The sequence below is a fragment of the Clupea harengus genome, chromosome 21 (genome assembly GCF_900700415.2).
Source record: "Clupea harengus chromosome 21, Ch_v2.0.2, whole genome shotgun sequence".
Taxonomy (NCBI): domain Eukaryota; kingdom Metazoa; phylum Chordata; class Actinopteri; order Clupeiformes; family Clupeidae; genus Clupea; species Clupea harengus.
The window spans coordinates 2,335,724-2,358,223 of record NC_045172.1 but is presented as its reverse complement, the minus strand read 5'-3'; the positions used below and the strand labels follow the sequence as shown (position 1 = coordinate 2,358,223).

The 22,500-nt window shown below is 46.5% G+C and overlaps 1 protein-coding gene across 6 annotated transcripts in view; it reads right to left on the bottom strand.

The window, feature by feature from the left end:
• Window positions 1–22,500, bottom strand: part of atp11a (ATPase phospholipid transporting 11A) — a 68,693-nt gene that overhangs the window by 22,973 nt on the left and 23,220 nt on the right. For all 6 annotated transcript variants that reach the window (XM_031558972.2, XM_012819730.3, XM_031558971.2 and 3 more), the window contains exons 2-17: window positions 13,638–13,760; window positions 13,370–13,459; window positions 13,060–13,140; window positions 12,698–12,805; window positions 11,266–11,394; window positions 10,631–10,734; window positions 10,405–10,455; window positions 10,022–10,086; window positions 6,582–6,663; window positions 5,934–6,084; window positions 5,401–5,598; window positions 4,926–5,099; window positions 3,693–3,859; window positions 3,230–3,301; window positions 2,505–2,578; window positions 1,267–1,370 (exon numbers count right to left, since the gene is read on the bottom strand). In XM_031558972.2, the coding sequence (XP_031414832.1) occupies window positions 1,267–1,370; window positions 2,505–2,578; window positions 3,230–3,301; window positions 3,693–3,859; window positions 4,926–5,099; window positions 5,401–5,598; window positions 5,934–6,084; window positions 6,582–6,663; window positions 10,022–10,086; window positions 10,405–10,455; window positions 10,631–10,734; window positions 11,266–11,394; window positions 12,698–12,805; window positions 13,060–13,140; window positions 13,370–13,459; window positions 13,638–13,760 (1,773 nt within the window). The remainder of the gene's footprint in view (window positions 1–1,266; window positions 1,371–2,504; window positions 2,579–3,229; window positions 3,302–3,692; window positions 3,860–4,925; window positions 5,100–5,400; window positions 5,599–5,933; window positions 6,085–6,581; window positions 6,664–10,021; window positions 10,087–10,404; window positions 10,456–10,630; window positions 10,735–11,265; window positions 11,395–12,697; window positions 12,806–13,059; window positions 13,141–13,369; window positions 13,460–13,637; window positions 13,761–22,500) is intronic.

Sequence of the window (22,500 nt, the reverse complement as noted above, 5' to 3'; positions counted from 1 at the left end):
AAAGAGATTAAGTAAAATATATTTTCTGGATCAATATACTTTCCAATAATATTCAGAAATGTATCCTACAATGGATCAAAGAAGAGGCGGAAAGTAAATACATACAGAAAATCAGGAAAATACAGAAACAGACACAAAAAAAGAGAACGAGAAGAGGAAGGGGGAGAAGGGGATAGGAAGACTGTGAGAAGAGAAAAGAAGATCACATGAAGGGGAGGAGAGGAGAGTAAAGGAGAAAAAGAAAGATGGTGACGACAGGTCGGGTGCTTAGGGCAAGCATTGTAAGTTCATTTGTCAGGTGGGACCTCACACTTGTTCCTCAGTGAACTAAATATGAAAATGAGATACAGGGCTCTTGCTGGTTCAACCACCTGCAGGCTGATTCTATTATGCCATGGGTGTACATCTGGATTCTAGCCATCCGTTGCATGGGAGCGACAGACAAGCCCCGAGGGGGTGTAAAACACATAGTGGCATGTCTGTGTCAGCATGAGTTTGTCTGGGCTAAATAATTAGCCAGATTAATTGAGCTCTAGTGTAATGTGGGACACGGTAATAAATCCTGCCATTTGGAACTGGGTGGTAGTTGGACCATCTCTCCTATACTGTATGTCAGCAGAATTCATTAAGGGGGAGGGTGTTGATTATTTCATCCTGTCTGGCACGTACAAAACGCTCCATTTCTGTAGTAATGTCACCCCTCCCCATAGCAACAACAGACATGGGTCAGCCCCACTGCCAACGGCAACCGTGGAGGATCCAAAATTATGTCACGTCTGGCAACCAGCCTGCCCCAAATCTGTCAGTGTTTTGCCAGGGAGACTGAGGCAGGCACACTTTACTTAACTCTGGCCTGCATTGGGGGAGCAACCCAGCAGTGAGCCCAGAGAGGGACCTCCTGCACTGGGGTTAGAACTGAGGCAGGCCACACATGGGACAGATCCACCCTGCAGTCACAGCATGTGTACACTGCTTCCAATTAGCAGAAATGGAACAAGCTGTATATTTTAGCCTGAAGAGACATCAATTTAATTCCAAGACTTGTCTCATCAAAGTGATCTCAGGAAATTGAGGAAACTACACAGCCTACAAGAGTCTATAAGACTTCCAATCATAGCCCTTTAGATACACATATCAAATGTGGCACAGGTGAAGTAACACAGTGGCATATGAAACACATACTCAGATACCTCATAGATCATTATACATGTTAACACAATGCATTTAACTTTGCTTTCTGTGTGTACTCATGTGGGCTGTGCTCACCACTGCGTTGTGCTCCACACGTGCTCGCACTTGTTCAACCTTGCCAGAGACGATTCGGGGGAAGATGGCGGAGTCGGCTCCTTTGCAGAACAGGTAGTACTCCCCTGGGGGGGGGGGGCAGCAAACAGAACACAAAGGTCACGCGGGAGCCGCTAGTCATTAGCGCCTCATTAGCATTAGCCGTGCGGCGGGCACGTCGAAAGTCTTCATCAGTGCTTGTCTATTAGTATGCCATCTGCCTGCTGACCCACTTGCACAAACATTGCCTTCTCAGGCGCGCACACACACCCACACGCGAGTAGAAACACACACAGACACACACACACGGGCCTAAAGGCCTTTGCAGGTTGCTGATTGAATCATCCCCAGCTGCTCATACCTGCGCTAGGGAAAGAATCTGCTGAAGCCTAAGTGAGATGAGAGGATAGCTGTCTCCACTGACTCTACCTGCCCTGACGGGTCACTGCTTTGGGTCTGCGTCGCTTTGGACAAAAGCGTCTGCTAAATGACTAAATGTAAATGTCTGCATTAAAGAGACATATGTCCCCATATGCACTGAAAGGACATTCACTGAGCAGGGACTATATTGAGCAGTGATCAGAACCAATAATGGACTATACAGAGCAGAACCAATAATGGACTATATAGAGCAGAACCAATAATGGATTATATAGATCAGTGATCAGAACCAATAATGGACTATATAGAGCAGAACCAATAATGCATTATATAGATCAGTGATCAGAACCAATAATGGACTATACAGAGCAGAACCAATAATGCATTATATAGATCAGTGATCAGAACCAATAATGGACTATATAGAGCAGAACCAATAATGGATTATATAGATCAGTGATCAGAACCAATAATGGACTATATAGAGCAGAACCAATAATGGATTATATAGATCAGTGATCAGAACCAATAATGGATTATATAGATTAGTGATCAGAACCAATAATGGATTATATAGATTAGTGATCAGAACCAATAATGGATCTAATGATTTACTGTGTTACTAATATGTGTTGTGGTGTTGTTCTAGTTCATTGATGCCACGCCTGCTTAGCGTATGGACATCTCTTTATATACAAGGAAGTTAAATGATTAATAAAGTGGTTTCAGAACACAGTTAGTGAAACACGTAGGTTATTTCAAATACTGTTGAATACATGGACTATACATTGTAGTTGTAGTGTACATACATAAGATGCGTGCGTGTGTGTGTTGCATACCTGCACTGGATCTCACAATAACACTCATTCTTCTTCTCACAGAGTCGAAGGTCAGTACCTCCAGCAGCTCGAACCTGAAGCCAGACGGACAAACACACACACAACATGAGTTCCTTACGCACCTCCAAAGGACTGGTCCCTGCCAAATGTTGACCATGTCTGATCTACAAAGAGCCAGATCCACACAGCAGATGAAAGGCAGTCAGGCATCTCAACACTTTTCTTTGATTTGCAAAGGGCAAACATCTTCACAAACAAACACACACACACACAGCAGATTCCCAGACTAACAGCCGGGTAAATAAATAAATCCAGCAACATAAAAGTCAGTCTGTCAGTCAGACATGATGTGAGAATGTGTGATGCTTATGGGAGGGTCAGAACAGCATGCATTCCCAATGCGACCCCAATACCCTCCCATGCCCTCCACATGCTCACCTCTCACCCTCCCTTCATTACTACTCCAATGGCATCCCTCTAGAGGAGGGCATGAGAGAGGCGTTCCCCCCTCAGCCCTTCAAATACCCCCATGACCCTCCCGCCCCACACACCCCTGCCTGGCTGCTGTGGTGTGTCAGATGAGTGTGTCCAGACAGGTTTATCACAGAATGATCCCTCTCTGCCTAGGCTTGCAGCTGCCGCCGGTGTGATGATAACTGGCCGCTGGTCACACGGCAGACAGGGGCCAGTGGTGAATATGCCACCAGCGCTGAGGCCTCACTCACCTCTCGATCTCGTCCTCCCTGTTGAGGATCTCCATGTGATTGTCCTTCAGCCGCAGGTAGGTGAAGCCCAGCCTGCAGACACAGAACACAAGGCCGGTCACACCACTGGAGGAGTCACATGAGGATTGCTCATGCTTCTTAGGGATTGGAATGTAGAGGCAGACTAAAGTCTAAGCAAAGAAGTCTTTGTGAACAGCAAAAGAAGAGTGTTTTGCTATGCCTAATGTGGATGTTTCTGTGTGTGTGTGTGTGTGTGTGTGTGTGTGTGTGTGTGTGTTTGTGTGTGTGATCGTCACTGTCTGTGTGTCTGTGTGACTGAGCAACTGAGATAGTATATGTGTGAAAGTAATGACGTTGTGAGCGTGTTAATGTGTGTGTGAGTGTAAGTGTGAGTGTGAGTGTGTGAGTGTGAGTGTGTGTGTGTGTGTGTGTGTGTGTGTGTGGTGTGGGGGGGAGGCAGCACCTCTTCATGCCCTCTACCAGTGCCACCTCGTCGGGGGAGGAGGATATGTAGAAGGAGGTGGCTTTGCCCTGGTGGATGCCCCGTTTGATGCCATCCACTGTCTCCTCCTCCTTCACCTGCACCGTGTGGCACAGGCACAGGGCACGGAAAAACAGTTCCTCGTGCTCCTGTGAACACACGCACACACACACACACACACACACACACACACACACACACACACACACACACACACACACACACACACACAGAAGGAGTTAAATAGCAACACACACACACACATACAGGGAGTTAAATAGCAACACGCACGCACACACACACACAGTCATAGTGAAATACATACACATACATGTATAAATAGCCAGTCCCACTCGCTGACACACACAAACACACACACACACTATCTTAGCAGGGAGCACAGATCCTCTCACACACACTTAATGGATTCCTGGAGCGTAAGATGACACAGCCATGCAGTCTGCCTGGTGCATGTGACGACAGCAGTGTCACACCCTGGTCACCGCACACACACACACAGGCCGCTGTGACACTCTATCTCCAGGTGTCGTTTGAAAACGTCCGTCTCAAAGGGGTATCACTGACTGAGCCAGAGCCACAGAGCACAGCTGAGACTCAGTACGGCTGACCTGCTAACATCTAACAATAACCAACAGGAGCAGCATGTTGGTATCGAAAAACACACATACAGAGAGAGTACCTCTTGTTGTTTTTCTCTCTGACACAAACACACACACAAACATACAGACACACACAAAGACAAATGCACAGACACACACACACACACAGACACACAGAGCTGTTTCCCTAAGTCTAATCGAGAAGTTTTCGATTGGACTCCAATTTGCAGTGCCTATTCAGAAGTTGTTTTTTATGGCCCATATTCATTTTGTCATCTGCCAGTCTGCATTCCTTATCTGAGATTGCATTCATTTCAGCTCTGAGCAGCGTGCTGCTTACTGGGCTCCATCTGCAACACAGACGCTCAGTATAAACCATCCTCCCCTACAGCCTGTGGAAACACACCTTTTATACGGAGTGCACATCCAGCTCCCTTTCTCTTTGTAAACTTTTCCTGATTAATGCTTGACTTTAATTTCTGTCTGCATGCCTACACTGATTAACAGTGTTGTTTGACTGAAAGTCTATCGTGTCATGTCATCTACAGGATGATGTTTTAAGTGCTCCTCGCATGGTGGTACACACGTCACCTACCTTCACGTCTGCGTCCGGTGAGGAGTCGATCATGTCCATGCCCGTCGCTCCGGTCATGATCTGCCCGTTGCAGATGGCATGAGGCACGTACACGTGTCCGTCCACACAGCACTCTATGAACTCCATGTTGTTTTCCGTCAGGGTTCCCGTTTTGTCCGTGAACACATATTCAACCTGCAACGCAGGGGGGGCCCATTAGCTGAAAGGCCAAACGTCCCACTGATTCCTCTCGGCTGAACACACAGGCATTCAGTAAACAGCAATAAGTGCTTGTCTTGGACACTAATTGGAATACTGCCTGATTTCCAGTGGTCTGAATGATTGGCTGATTGACTGATTGTATGCAGCCAGGCATGTGTAATCTCTCCTGTTTCATTTATAGCCAGCTGGTCAATAAAAGCCCTGAGTGAGGACAACACTACACATCTTGTGCAGGTCTTTAACATGCCTGTGTTCCTCTGTGAGGCTTCCATACCTGTCCCAGCTCCTCGTTGAGGTCAGAGGTGTTGACCAGCGCCCCCGTGCCCAACTCTTCATCGAACATGTCGTCGTCCCAGGTGATGAAGTATGAGCCCAGGAACTTCTGCATCTCCACCGTGACGTACATGGAGACGGGGATGATGTAGTTGAACAGCACCATGAAAGCCAGGAAGTCGGTGAAAGCTCTGATGAGCTGTGGGAGGAACAACACGGACAAGAGCCAATTAGGTCCTGAAATGTTTTGGTAAATATGTTTTTTTTTCTGAAATATTTGGTAAATATTTGTCTTTGTATTCCAGAGGTTTTGAGGACCAATGATTGGAACCAACGGACCTTAATCAAGTACAAAAGCATGTAAAAGGGTGACATCATGCACATGTCTGACCAATCAGAGAGAATGGGCCTTTGCTGTCTAACCACTCAGAAATGAGCTATTCTAGACCATAAGCCTCGATCAAGAGCGACATCCCTGTGTCCCCGTGTGGGAGATAGAGGATGAGGATGATGGGAGTGGAGATGAAGACTCACGATGTGCCGCTGCCTCTCCGTCTCGGTCTTCTGGTTGTACCAGGGCTCGTCTCTGTCGGGGTCCGCCTGCCAGGCGTACTTCAGGACGGTGTTGATGAGGGCTTTGCTGATCAGGATGCACAGATAGACAATCAAGTAGGAGTTCATCGACCTGGAGGGAAAACACAAAAGATCCATAGGGAAGGAGGATCCAGAGGGGTTCAATGATTAGAAAATTATAGCACTCATTCAGCCAAGCATCAGCACTATACATTTAATTGTAGTCTGCATAAAGAACAAAGGCGTGAATCACAGCCAACAGTCCCCAAGTTGGATGCAAAGGTTTGGAAGGTGCAAAGTATTGCAGTAGAGAAAGCTGACTAGGGAACTGCAAACACAGCAAGCAGATACATGATCCACACAGTGGCGATCAATGTAAAGAGGACATTCAGGCCACACAAACAAGGCAGTGCATGTATTAACAAACCAGGCGGCAGGCGAAGAAACAGCCACGGCGGGTCGGACTGACAGGTGACATGAGTGTGGGGGAGGAGATGGCTGGAGGAGGAGGATGAGGAGGAGGAGGAGGAGCAGGAGGAGGAGGAGGAGGAGGAGGAGCAGGAGGAGGAGGAGGAGGAGGAGAAGGAGGAGGAGGAGGAGGAGCCTTACTTTTCTACTGCTGAGCGCTTCTGGGTTTTGGACTGGTAGTTCAGTGCCATTTTGGTCTCCATGCCAGTGTAGATGGCCACAGCTGAAAAAGGAAACACATTTGCGATTAGACAAATATACACACAGACACGGACACGGACACGGACACGGACACGGACACGGACACGGACACGGACACGGACACGGACAGACAGACAGACAGACAGACAGACAGACAGACACACACACACTCAACCCTCCACCCATCCATCTCCAGTTAACCAGTAATTACCGTTTTATTGCCTGGTAAAATTGACAAAAATCTTATATTATGAATTATGAAAAAACTGAATACAAAAACAAAATGTTTGAACCAAAGCAAATAAATCATATCTTATTATAATTGATTAAAACAGTCACAAAATCAGACCACTTCCTTCTCCCATTAGACAGAATGGTGGATTTTATCCAATCAAGTTTCATTCTCCATGAACCTTCAGTCTGAGCTCTGCCAGACACATAATGGTGATTAGCTAATCAAATTGTTCTATTTCTACGAGGAGGGTGTAATCTACATCAGTGGATCTCTGGGTTAGTTTGATAACCTACAGCGTAACAGTAAATGGGTGCAACCTTGAGAAGGGTAAGTAGGCTATAGGCTTATTCACTTTAATGGGGTAGTCCTGTTCGCCCAATCCACGTTTTGCTTATAGAATAGAATAGAATAGAAAAGCCTTTATTGTCATTGTATTTATACAACGAAATTTTGAGTGCTTCTCCTGTTGGTGTGACGAGGGACAACATATAACACAACAACAACATATAACATAACAATACTACAACTATCCAAAAACAGTAGGAACAGCCCCCCCAGAAATATATATATACATTAAGAGTAGAACAAAGTGCGGTGGCATAGACTAAAGTACTTCAATAAATACATCAATTAATACAGCTTTGTTTATGCACATGTGTAAGGTGCCTGAGATGGTATGTGACTTGTAGTCAATAAAGTGCTTAGTGTTTAGTGCATGTCGGTATTTAGAGTTCTGATGGCTGTCGGGAAAAAACTGTTCTTAAGACGCGTGGTCCTTGCTCTAAAGGATCTGTACCGTCTGCCTGAGGGCAGGAGAGTAAACAGGTGGTGGCCTGGGTGAGAGGAGTCTTTTAAGATGTTATTGGCCCTGCTAAGGTAGCGGGAGCGGGCAATGGATTCCAGGGAGGGCAGTGAGCAGCCAGTGATTTTTTGTGCTGTGTTGATGACCCTTTGGAGGGCTCTCTTGTCTGCTGCGGTGCAACCGGAGTACCACGCCGAGATGCAGTAGGTTAGTACACTTTCGATAGTGGTGCGGTAGAAGGCCACCATCAGTTTACACTCCAGGTTGTTTTTCCTGAGTACTCTCAGGAAGTGTAGTCGCTGCTGTGCCTTTTATACTGTCTCTGAGGTGTTGACAGACCATGAGAGGTCATCTGATAAATTGGCTCCTAGGAATTTGAAGGTGTGGACCTTCTCCACACAGTCCCCGTTGATGTAGAGTGGGGCCGGAACTGCACTTTGCCTTCTGTAGTCCAGAATGAATTCTTTCGTTTTTGTGGTGTTCAGTGACAGATTGTTGTCTGAGCACCACACTGTCAGTTTCTGTACTTCATCCCTGTACGCTGATTCGTCATCTTCTGATATGAGCCCGATCACGGTGGTGTCGTCAGCAAATTTAATGATGGTGTTGGTGGGATGGGTTGGAGTACAGTCATGGGTGTACAAGGAGTACAGTTGTGGGCTCAGCACACAGCCTTGTGGAGAGCCAGTGCTTAGAGTGATGGTGGAGGAAAGGTGGGGACCGAGTTTTACAGTTTGTGGGCGGTTTGAGAGGAAGTCCTTTATCCAGGTGCAGATGGAGGGGGAGAGGCCTAGTGCAGTTAGTTTGCTGACTAGTATGTCAGGCATGATAGTGTTAAAAGCTGAGCTGTAGTCAATGAAGAGCATTCTTATATAGGTTCCACGGAGTTCCAGGTGGCTCAGTGCGGTGTGGAGGGCTACGTCGATGGCATCTTCCGTGGACCTGTTTGCTCTGTAAGCAAACTGATGCGAGTCAAATGTGGGGGGAAGGGTTGATTTGATGTGCCGTGAAACCAGTTTCTCAAAGCACTTCATGATTACAGGTGTAAGTGCAATCGGTCTATAGTCATTCAAGCTGTTGATGGCTGGTTTCTTAGGGACGGGGATGATGATAGCTGATTTTAGGCAGGGTGGGATGGTGGCTAGAGTGAGAGAAAGGTTAAAGATCTTAGTGAAGACCCCAGCGAGTTGGTTGGCACAGGAATTGAGTACCTTTCCAGATACTCCGTCGGGGCCAGCAGCTTTTCTTGTACTCACTGATTTGAGCACACATCTCACCTCGTGTTCTTGTAGGGTGAGAGTGTGGCTGCTGGGGGTTGGTGGAGCCAGTGCAATTGTGGTGGGCCTGTTGACCTCAAAACGGGCAAAGAAATGATTAAGTTCCTCTGCCAGTGAGGCATCAGCGTGGACAGTGCTGGTGTTGCTGTTCTTGTAGTTGGTGATGTTTTGAATTCCCTGCCACACTCTCCTTGGATTATTATTAGTGAGATGGTCTTCGATTTTTTCCTTATAAGCCTTCTTGGCATCTTTGATGCCTCTCTTATGTTGACAAATACATTATATATATGATTTATCTTGTCTAGCAGTGCCATTGCTTTGATAATAATTGTGTGTAGTTGTAGCCTAGGCTATAACTTGTAGCATATGCAAGAAATATGAGGTTACAACGAACAGTAAATGCATTTGTGTTTTCCTTTTTGTCTTAGAATGCTTCAAAAGTGTGCTTTTAACAGCTACACTTTAGTTTCTTTCTTTCGTTTTATGTTTTTAGCCATAGTTTCACGTGTCCAACCTTTGTCAACCTAGGTGTCAATTCAATAGGCTTCATTATATTTCCGTTTCTAAAATGTTATTGAAATATGCGCCGGTAAATTTCAAATTTGTTTGGGTAAAATAAGTCCTTACTGGACACTGGTTCAACAAGAAGTATTCCTAGCGTAAACCCTGCTCCCAGAGTGCAGAGCCAGCCCTACTGCAGCTAATAACAGTCTTTATGTGCGGTCGCATGTACCAGCTCTACTGCAGCTAATAACAACCTTTATGTGCGGTCGCATGTACCAGCCCTACTGCAGCTAATAACAGTCTTTATGTGCGGTCGCATGTACCAGCCCTACTGCAGCTACTAACAGCCTTTATGTGCGGTCGCATGTACCAGTCATTCCACTGAGTTGCGCTACAGCGCTCTCTCTCATGTTGCTACAGTGGGCCAATTAACAGGCCCATTCCAAGCTTCAGTGGCTGGTTTAATCACAGCGTGGGGGGACAGGGGGTTAACGAGGCGGAGGGCCGCCCACCACTGCCCCCAGGTGACATAACACTGCAGACGCCTCCGCAGGGTTCTCACCGTAGATGTACTCTGTGTTCTTTAGCGTAGCTCCGCGCAGCAGCAGGTTCTCTGATCCTAGCGGCCTGTTGGAGTAGAAACATTAACATAACGTTGAAATAATAATACAAGATGACAAGAAGAAGAAGAAGAAGAACACCCACTACAGCAAGAACAAGGTCATCATAATGTAATAAAAAAATTAATATGTAGCTAAAAAAAGACATACTATACAAAATTCAGAATAGGATGATAACATTTGATCAGATATAAAGCACTATTAGTGTCGGGTACAGGAAGTGCTCTCCACACAAACATGACTAACCCTGCCTGCCCCTCCAGAGGACGAGTGCACAGACCATGGCATTGTTAATTATGACCCAATTTCCCCACTATGGATTTACCTTGCGATGGGCTCTTCTCTGTCCAAATAAATATTGATGCGTCCCACAAATCTAAATGCGGAGAAAGAGGGGGAGAACAAAGGTCGGTGGTTATCCCTTGCTCTGCAGAACAGCAGTGTGTGTGTGTGTGTGTGTGTGTGTGTGTGTGTGTGTGTGTGTGTGTGTGTGTGTGTGTGTGTGTGTGTGTGTGTGTGTGTGTGTGTGTGTGAGATAACTAATGACTCACTTGTAGAGGTCTGGCTGTGGTTGTTCACATTCAATGGTGGCATGTATTGAGTCGATCTCCTCCTCTGTGTTGAAGGCCTTGGTATCCTGCACTGCGTAGTAGGTCTGTGAGGGCGAAGAAGAAACTCAAAGATCAGGAAAACATAGCATGTTAAAACCTCAGAACACCACAAAAAAACTCAAAATCTTAAAACCCATCACCACAAGCACAGAAAAACTACACTCAAATGTAAACAGATATAGGTTGCCATTTTAATGTATGCAGGTATACTTAAGCTACACAAAAACATGGCAATAACAGACAGACACACACACACACTCACACACACTCACAGTAGCTTGTCGTTTTTCCCATACTCATTCTAATGAAACCTCTGGACCCAAGCGACAGATCAACCTTTCACCAATAAACTCACAGCTGGGTTCAAACCCTCCAACATTCCCAAGGAACTTTAGGACAGAGACATAACTGATTCCTCAAAATAAAACCTTCTAAAATGGTCCTTTGACCGGGACCCTTTACACAAGCCATCTCTCTACTGTCTTGAAACCATGTGACTGAATCAGCACTAAACAGCTGATTTTTGACTGGGACAGGGTCCCTCAACCCCCCCTTGGTGACTGATAGGGGTTTACCTTGTGACTGGACTCCCCATCCAAACTGGCAGTGGTGACGAAGCAGGTCCCATCGTCTCGACTGGTGGACATAAGGATGAGATCGCATGGAAAGGACTCGTCCTCCTTCACCCTCACGATATCTCCCACCTGACCAGGCAATACAGTTCACCACATATTAGCATGAGAGAGAGAGAGAGAGAGAGAGAGAGAGAGAGAGAGAGAGAGAGAGAAGAGAGAGAGAGAGAGAGAGAGAGAGAAAGAGAGAGAGAGAGAGAGAGAGAGCGCACTCACATATTAGAATGGCGGTATGCTTTTCTTCTTTTACAGTTACCTCCCCAACAGTTACCTTTCTGAGGCTTATGTTAAATATGGACACCTAAAACATTAAGAGACACCTAAAGGAAAGAGTCCCATTTCTTCATATCTTGTGGAGTTGGAGAATTATAATTACATTTGTGGAGTTGTTGAGCATAATTGCTAACGTGAAAGAAACGGCAGAACAAATCAGATGGAACCCCTTGTATTTCTCCAGGATTCTCCCAATTTCACTTCTGAATTCTAAGTAGAAATTTATATAAGTCTGCAGAACATTTTCAGACGTTAGACCAGGATGTTTGAGAACATTACTAAAACATTTCTCTTTGACACAGTCTAAAAGCAAAGCATTGCACTATCTAAAAGCACAAGCTGCCACACGTCTACCATTATAACTGGGACTCAGCACTTTAGATTCATGGAGGAGAGCCCACCATTATTTAAGCTTCTAGAAAAACAATCATTTATGACAAATGAAAATATTTACTCCAACACAAATGAAAATATGCACACTTCAGTATTCACAAAGTGATCCGATCCTCAGAGCTGACGTTACATAACAGATTACTGAAACAGACCAGATTAAAAGCAGCAAAATCCTTCGGCCTCACTCACTCTCACTCACACACATACACACACACACAACCTCAGCATTAATCGATGCCGTGTTCAACCAAAATAAAACAAATACAAAATAGTTCATTAGGTTATTACAACCAGGTACTTCATTTCCTTAATCCCTTTATGACGCGTCCCTCAGAGGTATAGTAATTTAGAAGAAGGTCACTTAAGAGACTTCCACTGAGATAGAAAGTGTGGGGAAACACGCTAGCCTTGGGCATATTCAGAAACTGACAGTTACCGGCCTACAAATGGCAGGCCTACCAAAGAAAAGGTCCAGACGGCCGGCACAATTTGGTTCCATGTCAGGTATAACCAGTAGCCTTGCTGTGTGGCGCAGGCAATGATTTCTGTACCCTTAAGTGTCAAGGAGTGTCTATTAGCTCAGGAAATATTTGAATCCCTTAGATTGGAAATGTGATTGGTGGAATCAAATAAAGAATTCAAAATGTATGAATGTGTGTGTGAGTGAGAAAGTGTGAGAGAGAGAGAGAGAGTGAACAAAGATTATTACCCTGAGCTTTCGACTCTGTTTCCGCACCACGTTGCCATGCTGGATGACATGCACAGGACACTGGTTGATGGAATTGTCTGCCTTGTGCCGAAGCCAATCCTCATAGCCCTGACAGAATGAAAGAGAGAGACAGAGAGAGATGGAGAGGGAGAGAGAGAGAGAGACAGAGAGAGATGGAGAGGGAGAGATGACAAAAGAAAGGGAGGTGGGGGGGAGAGGTAGGAGGAGACAAAGCAGTGATTGAGAGGAAGAAAGAGTGGGAGAGAGCTTTGAACAGACTTTTTGTCTCTGATCATCAGCCTTGCGTCATTGTGTGCCGGCCGGGCTGAGATTAGAGTGGGGGGCGGCGGCGGCGGCGGTACCTGTTTGATGGCTGTGACAGTGATGACAAAGAAGAGAGGCAGACCACTGGTGATGGGACTGGTTGGAGTGTCGATGATAAGCTGCAAAGGAAACAAGGGAGAGAGAGAGACAGGGAGAGAGGGTGAGAGAGAGAGAGAGAGAGAGAGAGAGAGAGAGGGAGAGAGAGAGAGAGACAGAGAGAGTGAGCAAGGAGACTCATAAACAGTAGAAACAGGCCCTACATTCTTGTGTTTTCTCACAGGCATGACTTCACCAGCTCAGGACTTGCCAAAACACATTCCCAGGAATTCCCCCGCTCCTCCTCCTCACCTGCACCAGGAATATAATGAGGAAGTAGAAGTTGGCTATCCTCCTGAACTGTTCAAACAGGTTCTTCGGGACGAAGTTCCAGAAGGTGTACTGGGGGAGGGGAAAGCAGTTCCAGTCGTTACCAAAATCACTCACATAACTGACAAAATGCTCCACCCCCCTGCGGCTGGCTGCGTCTGGGCTTGTCTAGTCCCCTTCCCTGGAGCGTGAACAGCCAAGCCCAGCCACAGAACCCACACAGCGGCAGGGAGACAGGACGCTCGCTCACCTTGGAGGAGACTATTCTGTTGTCGGGGTATCTTTGTGGGATGTAGGCCTCCGCCCCTGGCGGGGGTTCTTTTTGCCCGAGGTACACTGTCCTGTTGTCCACCCAGTTCTCCTCCCCTGTACACTGGAGAGAGAGAAGGGGGGGGAGGGGGGTGAAACAGGTTGACAGAAGAACTCACCCGCTGTGCAATTTCATTACACAACCAGCACCATAGGTACGAGGTGACTCGTGCAAACAAACAGGCCTCTTTCATATGCTAAGACCTCCACACTCCTACAGAGTGTGCATAGATTTGGAGGAAATCAGGATTACTGCAAAAAAGCATGATTACTGCATTCATTCCGTCACGAGGCATATGATGCCCTTTATGAAACAGAGAACATGCTGTATGTACTGTGATGTGACGTGCTTTGATGTGACAGCACACATCAACTGTACACAAATGGCTCGCTGATGGGAAACAGAGGGGGGGGGGGGGGGGGGGGGGTTGGGTGAAGGCTGCCAGCGTGACAGTGAGACGTGGGAAGAGTGTTGTGGAAGGGCCCTCAGCTGGTACACAACTTGTGCTTCCTGTCAAGCCCCATTTGTGTTCCTGTGACAGCGGAGGCATTGTTTGCCATGCTCATAAGGGGCCAGAGAGAGAGAGAGGGAGAGAGAGAGGGAGGGAGAGAGAGAGAGAGGGAGAAAGAGAGGGAGACAGAGAGAGAGAGAGAGGGAGACAGAGAGGGAGAGAGAGAGAAAGAGAGGGAGAGAGAGAGAGGGAGAGACAGAGAGAGAGAGGGAGGGAGAGAGAAAGAGAGGGAGGGAGAGAGAGAGAAAGAAAATAGGGAAAGACAAAAAGAGAGGGTACATCTTTCCACCACTCTAATTGGGTTCTGTGAAAAGCAGCCCAGGGTAGCTCCACTTGTAGCTGCTCTGAAGAGAGCGCTTCATCACGCCGAGAGCACAACTCCAATCCTTCCACTGAGGGCATGATGACTATAGGCATCCCTCACAGGAGTCAACAGGAGACTCTGTGAACATTCTCCTCAGGCCTCTCTCTCTCTCTCTGTATCTCTCTCTCTCTCTCTCTCTCTGTATCTCTCTCTCTGTATCTCCCTCTCTCTCTCTCTCTCTGTATCTCTCTCTCTGTATCTCTCTCTCTCTCTCTCTCTCTCTCTCTCACAGACTCTAGCGCTGCCATGTTGCCCACACTGGCTGACTGGTTCAACTCATTTCCATTCATTTCCACTCATACTGTATGTGGTCCCCCCACTTCTTCCACACAATAACCTCTTGTTCTAGTGTTTGTACAATAATGTTATGCCTCTGAACAAACCAATTCTCAAAGGAGGCCAATAGAGCTCAAACACCAGTTACAAGACAAGAACGTACACAGGTTTCATAACAGGTGAAGGGGCTTCAGAGATATGCTAGCTAACCATTAATACTGTAGAGTGAAGCCGTGGACGAGAGATTATTTTTTTAGTGATATGTAAAACACCATACAATCACTTTAGTGGTACTTGGAAGTCCATTAGTTCACAGTAGAGGCTGGGACTTGGCACAGGTCCACCGTGTGGTAACAGGGCTGTGTGTCCATGGGTTTGAGCACTCTGACACAGGAGAAGGCCCTCATGCACGTCTCTCTACACATGTTGCACATGCCACCCAACCCCCCCCAACCCCCCCCCCCCCCCTGAGGGATGACAGGGGCATTAAATCAGCCCTCCAGCCCTGGATATGAGGCATGTCATTAGACAGAGCACTGCTCTCCCCTGGGAATGTTACCTGCCTGTCTGCTTCAGTTCTCCTTTGTCTCACAGACACATGAGAGGCCCCCCCACCTCCATCTCACTCTCTCTCTCGCTCTCTCTCACTCTCTCTCTCTCTGAAAGTGGACCAGCGACAGTGCCCGCAATTGCCCTTCACAGTGGATGCACGATGGTGCATAAACTCAACTAAGCTGAACTGTTAGGATGGTTTGCCAGCATCAATGTAATCAGGTCTCCAATCCCCTCGGGCGCTGTTGTGTTCCACTCGGGCGCCTATACTGCAGTCAACCATTTGGGCTCTAAGCCACGTAAGCGGCGCTCATCAAGCTGGATATTATATACTAGAGATGAATTACAGGCCGCTCCATGGGTGTCACAGAGTCGCGCTGGAGGGACACTGAGGAGGGTTTGGCTGCACTGCAGAAGCGTTTGTGGAGCCTACAGGCAGTCAGAGCTGGAGACGGCTCCTCACACTCGACTCACTGTGACTGATAGGGACATGGGGAAGCCTGCACGTGGATCAGACAGAGAGCAACACGTACCCCGTTCTGTGCTGCGTGAGGACCCACAATCCTCTGCTGAGTAGCCCCCTCCCCCTCCCCAGGCTAGCAGGTAGGGGATTACATGTGAGGCAGCACCTTAAACACTTACATAAGCAGGTAAATATGGCCTATTATCACTTCAAAGGCTATTCTTACAAACACTGGAGAATGAAACCTCCTTTAATTCTGATTGTTCCCTCTGCGCCTCTCATTAAGAGTGGTTTAAAACAGCTCATTCTGGATTAGGTGAAATATCAGAGGGACTACGCTTTTTTAAACGGGGAGTTCAGGCTCAAGACATGAGTGTAATCTACACTCCTCAACTAAAACAGATAGTATATAGACTTAGGGCCATTCCTAATCCCATGTCTTATTGTTACCCCTACCCCTTGTTTTTGAGTGCCCACGGAGTTTTGAGTCGCCCCTCAAGTTTTTTGAAATATCCCCCCATGAAATGGGACAACCCAGTGTAGTCCTGCCCATAGACACATTTCTGCCCTGCACTGATGTCAGATGAGTGGGAAAGTACAGAAAATTTGCTGCTCAAGCTTCATACCTGGGATGTAGAAATAACTGTACTGTCTCTCACGAATCATCGTTTACACGTTTATTGTGAATAGTGACTTTTGTGAAATATAACAATCCAATTACATATTCATTTGCAACTACATAAAACTGAGGTATTCCAACAGATTTTTTTAAATTCATAATTTCTGACTGGCCAAATACTTCTGCCTAAAATGTTACATTTATTACAAACATTAAAGGCAGCAGACACCAATTACCATCACGCTTGTAAACAAAACGCCTAGCAAGCATGCCATCCAAATGTGCGGGTGCCATGTCCTACCTGCTCTGTGTGACACAAGCACCGAGTCGAGCGGTGAAAGATTTATGAGGGATGACGTCGCCCTCACAGTCAAGTCATTGTTATCAGACCAACCCTATGAGTCTACCCGTGAGTGTGTGCGATTAAACAATGACAACAAGGAGCTCATAGACACACCCTGCAACCAGAGAGCAGCCTGGATGCCTTCTCACTCTGGTCCTGCACAGAGCGGTGCCACAGCTGTCCTGGGCTGCCCCTGTACCCAGTCTACCTCGGAGACGTGAACCTTAAACCCTAAGCATGGGAGCTGAGCTCCCTAACCGCATTGCTGTAAGTGTCTGTGTCCATTATGCTAACACGGCACATCAGTAGCCCGCTCACCTGGCACACACCTGTTCATCACATGCAAACTATGGGTGTTAGCATTAGCCTCCTTCAGGGACATCGCTGTGAGCCTACAGTATTGGCATGGCACACAGGTGTGGGTACAGAGATATAACCGCTTCCACATATCCTACACACCATATCTCTATACATTTTTACACTCTATGGCCACCTCCTTTCTCTATGTATTTCCTCCTCTCCTCTCCCCACGACTCCCTCTCTGCATCTCTTCTCTGGTCTGCTGTTACAAGGCTTAAGGCCGTAGAAGCCCAACAGCTGGTCTGTCATCTCTGAGCCTCCATAATCACCGCTAATCCTCTCTGCTCTGAGGACAGGCCACTACTCACTCTACCTCCCTTTCTCTCTCTCTCTCTCGCTTTCTACCCACCCCACCCCACCTCTCTCTCTCTCTCTCTTTCTACCCACCCCACCTCTCTCTCTCTCTCTCGCTTTCTACCCACCCCACCCCACCTCTCTCTCTCTCTCTCTCTCTTTCTACCCACCCCACCTCTCTCTCTCTCTCTCGCTTTCTACCCACCCCACCCCACCTCTCTCTCTCTCTCTCTCTCTTTCTACCCACCCCACCTCTCTCTCTCTCTCTCGCTTTCTACCCACCCCACCTCTCTCTCTCTCACAAATAACCCAAATGGAGGGCCTGTCACTTTAAGAAAATAAAAGCAAATCAGTATTGTGACTGCAGTGTCTCCACTCAAACATAACAGCCTTTTTCTCACACACAAACACACACACACACACACACACACACAAGCACACAAGCACACACACACACACACACACACACACAGCCTATTTCCTTCCATGTGTCAGTGCTAAACACACCTTAACAAATCATCTTTAGTCACTTCAACAACAACAATCACACGGGAACTTTGGCAGAATGCTGACGGAAAGAACTTCAGAGGAAGCTTAAAGGCAGACAAAAATGGCCTCCACGCTCACCAGACCTCTGGAGTCATTGGAGGTGACAGTAAGCCTTTGGCAATGAATGGGATTGTGGAACAAGACTTGATGCCCCACTTTTTGCTGATAGATCTCATAGAGGGTAATGCAGACATACAAACACAGACACACACACACACACACACACAGACACAGACACAGACACAGACACAGACACAGACACAGACACAGACACAGACACACACACACACACACACGCACACACACACTAGCATTATTACACAGAGGATACATGCACTGAGGTGCAGCTCTGTCCACAGGGAGTCCCTCCAAAGGCCTCAGGATGAGATACCCTTCATTTATCATCGTCCAGCTGTCTGAACACTGAGACAGGCAACAACCTCCCTCTCTGAGGGCCTACCGATCCTCCAGTCTGTTTATTAGTCTCACAGCAACCGGGGCCTTTCCTGATTAGTCCTTATGGCCCTTGAGCTGGGACAGTGATCAGAGCACATGATGTGTGAACAGAGCTGACGGAATGCTCTAGTCTACCCCGTGGAGAGGACAGCAGACATGTTTGCACCTGCCTCCAGGAGGACTCTCACTCTCGCCGCTACTGTCAAACTTGTTTGGGAGCCTCTTCCTGGTCACGCCTCACACTCCCCGTCTTCATTTAGAGAGGGGGAAAGTAAAGCTTCAAATGTTTTGGCATAAGTCTGTGTTTTGTAATTTGTACGGTCCGATGTGCTGCCAAACTATTTGCATTAGCATGATCCAAGGCGGTGGAGCATAAGTCACCGATGATGGTGCAGTATATTATAGTGTAATCAGAGCGGTCCGGGAGGTGTCCATCAGCACACGTCTCTGCTGTGAAGCTATATTAGGTGGAAAGGTCAGCATGTCACAGTAACTGGAGCCAAGTCAATCAGAATAAAATACCCACGTCATAATCACCTCGAACACTGCAAGGGCCCCACACACATACTCAATATAAACAGTCTCAATATAAAGGCTATGTTCAGTATACTCAATATAAACAGTCTCAATAAAAAGGCTATGTTCAGTATACTCAATATAAACAGTCTCAATATAAAGGCTATGTTCAGTATACTCAATATAAACAGTCTCAATATAAAGGCTATGTTCAGTATACTCAATATAAACAGTCTCAATATAAAGGCTATGTTCAGTATACTCAATATAAACAGTCTCAATATATAGGCTATGTTCGGGATACTTTTAGATCCCTGTTAAGTGGCCATGGCATGTGTTGTCTTATCTAATATAACCTTATGATTTGGGCTTCAGGTAATGGAAACCAATGTGGCCATTAGCTTCCAAATGAATGGGCTACTCATTGTGATAACATATTTTTTTAAACTTACACTTAAGAATAGCCCTACTCCCTTGAACAGGTGTGTAATCCTTTACAGCCATTTTACAGTCAGAATATAATCTGCAACAACTGACATCAACTCTAACTAAAGAATATCCCTGAGGTTGTTCAAGTGCACTAAAGTGGAGGCGGCTATATTAGATAGGCTACTGCACCAGTACCTTTCTAACATGAGTTATTTTATTCAGGCAGGTCAATAACCAAATGTGTTACTTTACCAACGCACAGTAAAACAACAACTGGAATCACTCTGCAAGCAGCTGGTCGAACAGCAATGGCATCGTTTCACCTGTTCCAATAGCCACTGCAATATGTTATGTCCCCGTTGGCATGTGTCATCTGACCCGCCAAGAGAGTCTACTACGGCTGGGGAGCATCACATTCATAGACCTGCCACAGACAAGCGCATTGGCCTGCAGCTGAAGTGCTGTGTCATTTACCCAAAGGTCTAGTTTATTCTTTTTGCACATTTCTTACACAGGCACACAATCATACTATGAGAATGCAAAGTGTATGGACTGGTTACACTCACACACAACTAGAATGGTTATCACTCACAAACAACTAGACTGAGACATTGCACTGACGGACATTTCTCATGTTGTTTTTCTCCTCACAATTTCAATCTCTCAGCCAGGGGTCCAGCTCTCTTTGGCCATCTACACAACCTGCTCCAGTCCTGAGCAGCAGTCACTGCCTGTGTTTGGCCTCAGATAGGCCATTTGGCCCCATTAATGTGCCATCATCTCAGGCCAGTCTCACCAAACACAACACCACAAGCAAGAGTATGCACAGAATCCCCTCAACAATACAACAATACACGCTTGTATGTCACTCTATTTAAAATAAATGAACTAATTAATCACATTTGCTGTGATTAATCATTTTTTTTAACTCAATGTGCTCGTTGCCCCTTTCATCCTGAAGCCCACCCACTGCACCCCCATCGCTGAAGTACCTCTGACCAGCGCTGCTCCAGGGACACAAAGCAGGAAGAGAACACGTGGGGCTCTGGCGAGAGCACAGGCCGCCTCAAACACTCACCGTGTCATCAAAAGCAGACCCTGAGCCAAATTTACATATTTAGATGGTCACCCATTCAGAAGGAATCCATTTCAATACAAAAGATTTGGCCTGGGGGTTCCACTTGTGAGTGGACAGAAACAGAAAGACACTGTCACTCTTGGTATCCTGTGGCCAGTCACCTATCACCGTTGCTCAGCTTGTTTGGGGTCTTTTAGGTGTTTTTTTCTTCTGATAAACAGGGTCAGAGCAGCTGGTCCTGGATCAGTGGCCTAACGCAGAGACACTGTTTGGAGGCCTGATGAGGATCTCAGACTGAGGCGTCAGCAGACGGCCAGCGTGGCCTGTGGCTTCAGGTAGCTGTGAGAGGGATTATCCCCAGAGCTCAGCAGCAGAGCAGAGCAGAGCAGAGCAGAGCGTGATCAGCTTACTGGGGCCTGGCGTCTACACAGATCTCAGCCACGGCAGGCAGGTATGTGTGTTTCTGTGTGGGTGGGTGTGTTTACATTTACGTGTCTCAACCAAGGTGATAGTAACCTGACATCAACCCACTTCCAAACCCTCTTCCTCAGTAAAACCCTCTTTTACAACCAGCCGTTTGCATATTATATTTAGACTAATATTCTGGAACGTGTTCTAGACTCTGTCTTCATGGGCTTCAAGACAACATAGAACACGCATGTGTAACATGAACATGAACATTAGAGGACATTACAGTATACACAGTCATCTGACAGGAATCCAGTCCCACAGAGCGTCCGTCCAAAGCCGTGTGAATACAAACTAGCATAAATCAAGTTGACACACACGCGTGATCTGGGTCACTTTCCCTTTCCGAGAAACACAAAGCATATGGTGGTGGACAAATGTTAACTGGATTTAATGAAGCGATGACCTTCAGTCCAGCTTGACCTCGCAAAGCTTCTCTTCACAAGGGCTGTGACTTAATCCCAGCTAGCCGGTTCTTCAGGGCCAAAGCTCTCTTGTTCCGTCACGTCACAAACACCCTGTTCCGAAGCCCCAGCCGTCCCGTCGCAAACACCCCGCTCCGAAGCCCCAGCCATCCCATTCATTTGGGTTTCAGTGTTTGCTCTCGGCCCAGCCCAGCCCAGCAGCACCAGTCATATCTCTGCATAAGGCTGTCTGTCTGTCTGGCTTCACTCCTATGGGATGCTGTGACCGGCCTGTGAACTGCACTAATGCTGCTGGACTCGTGAAGAGTTTAGCCTCACATAAAACTTCTACAAACCACACAACACTCTCCCAGAATGTCCTTTCATTACACCACGCTTTAAGAAGGCACACTGCACTGCATTCATGGAAGTTTGAACCACCGTGGCCGCAGGTCTATGCATGTGGCAGGGTAGTGACATACAAGCACTTAACACTCTTCTGTGTTTCACAGACCATTCTCTTTAACAATTTAAACTCATTGTATTTCTCAGTGTACTCTAAACAGAAGCTCAACATGTAAGATTATGAAGAAAAACTCTTTATGGAGTATGGGGTCGTATTCTTGTGCAATTTCTATGTAGTAAATAGTTCTCTGCTAAATATAAAATAAACAAACAAACAACACAAAAAACAACATCCTAATCTCTGATGTAATCTTGAGATAGCTTGTATGTAAATTGAGTTGTTGGCAGGTCATTGTTCTTTTGGTCCATGAGTATTGCTGTGTGAATAATGCATTCATGATATCAAACTAAATGCGTGAGTGAGTGAGTGAGTGAGTGAATAATGTACTTACAGTTACACAGGTTCACTCATATTAAATATTAGTGTTGCACAATCACAATACTTCCACTGTTGGTTCTTCCCCTTTGTCAGCTGTAAGGCTAATAGCTGAAGCTATGGGTTTCTAAACCAAGAGAATATTCTAAAATTGATTAAAGTTTCAACTTTTTAAATGCTCTTCAGACAGTGCGCTGCACTAAAAGTCCTGTCTCCATTAAATTAAATCAACATCTCCCTGTTTGTCAGAGGCCAGGCCATTTGCAGGTAACTCTACACT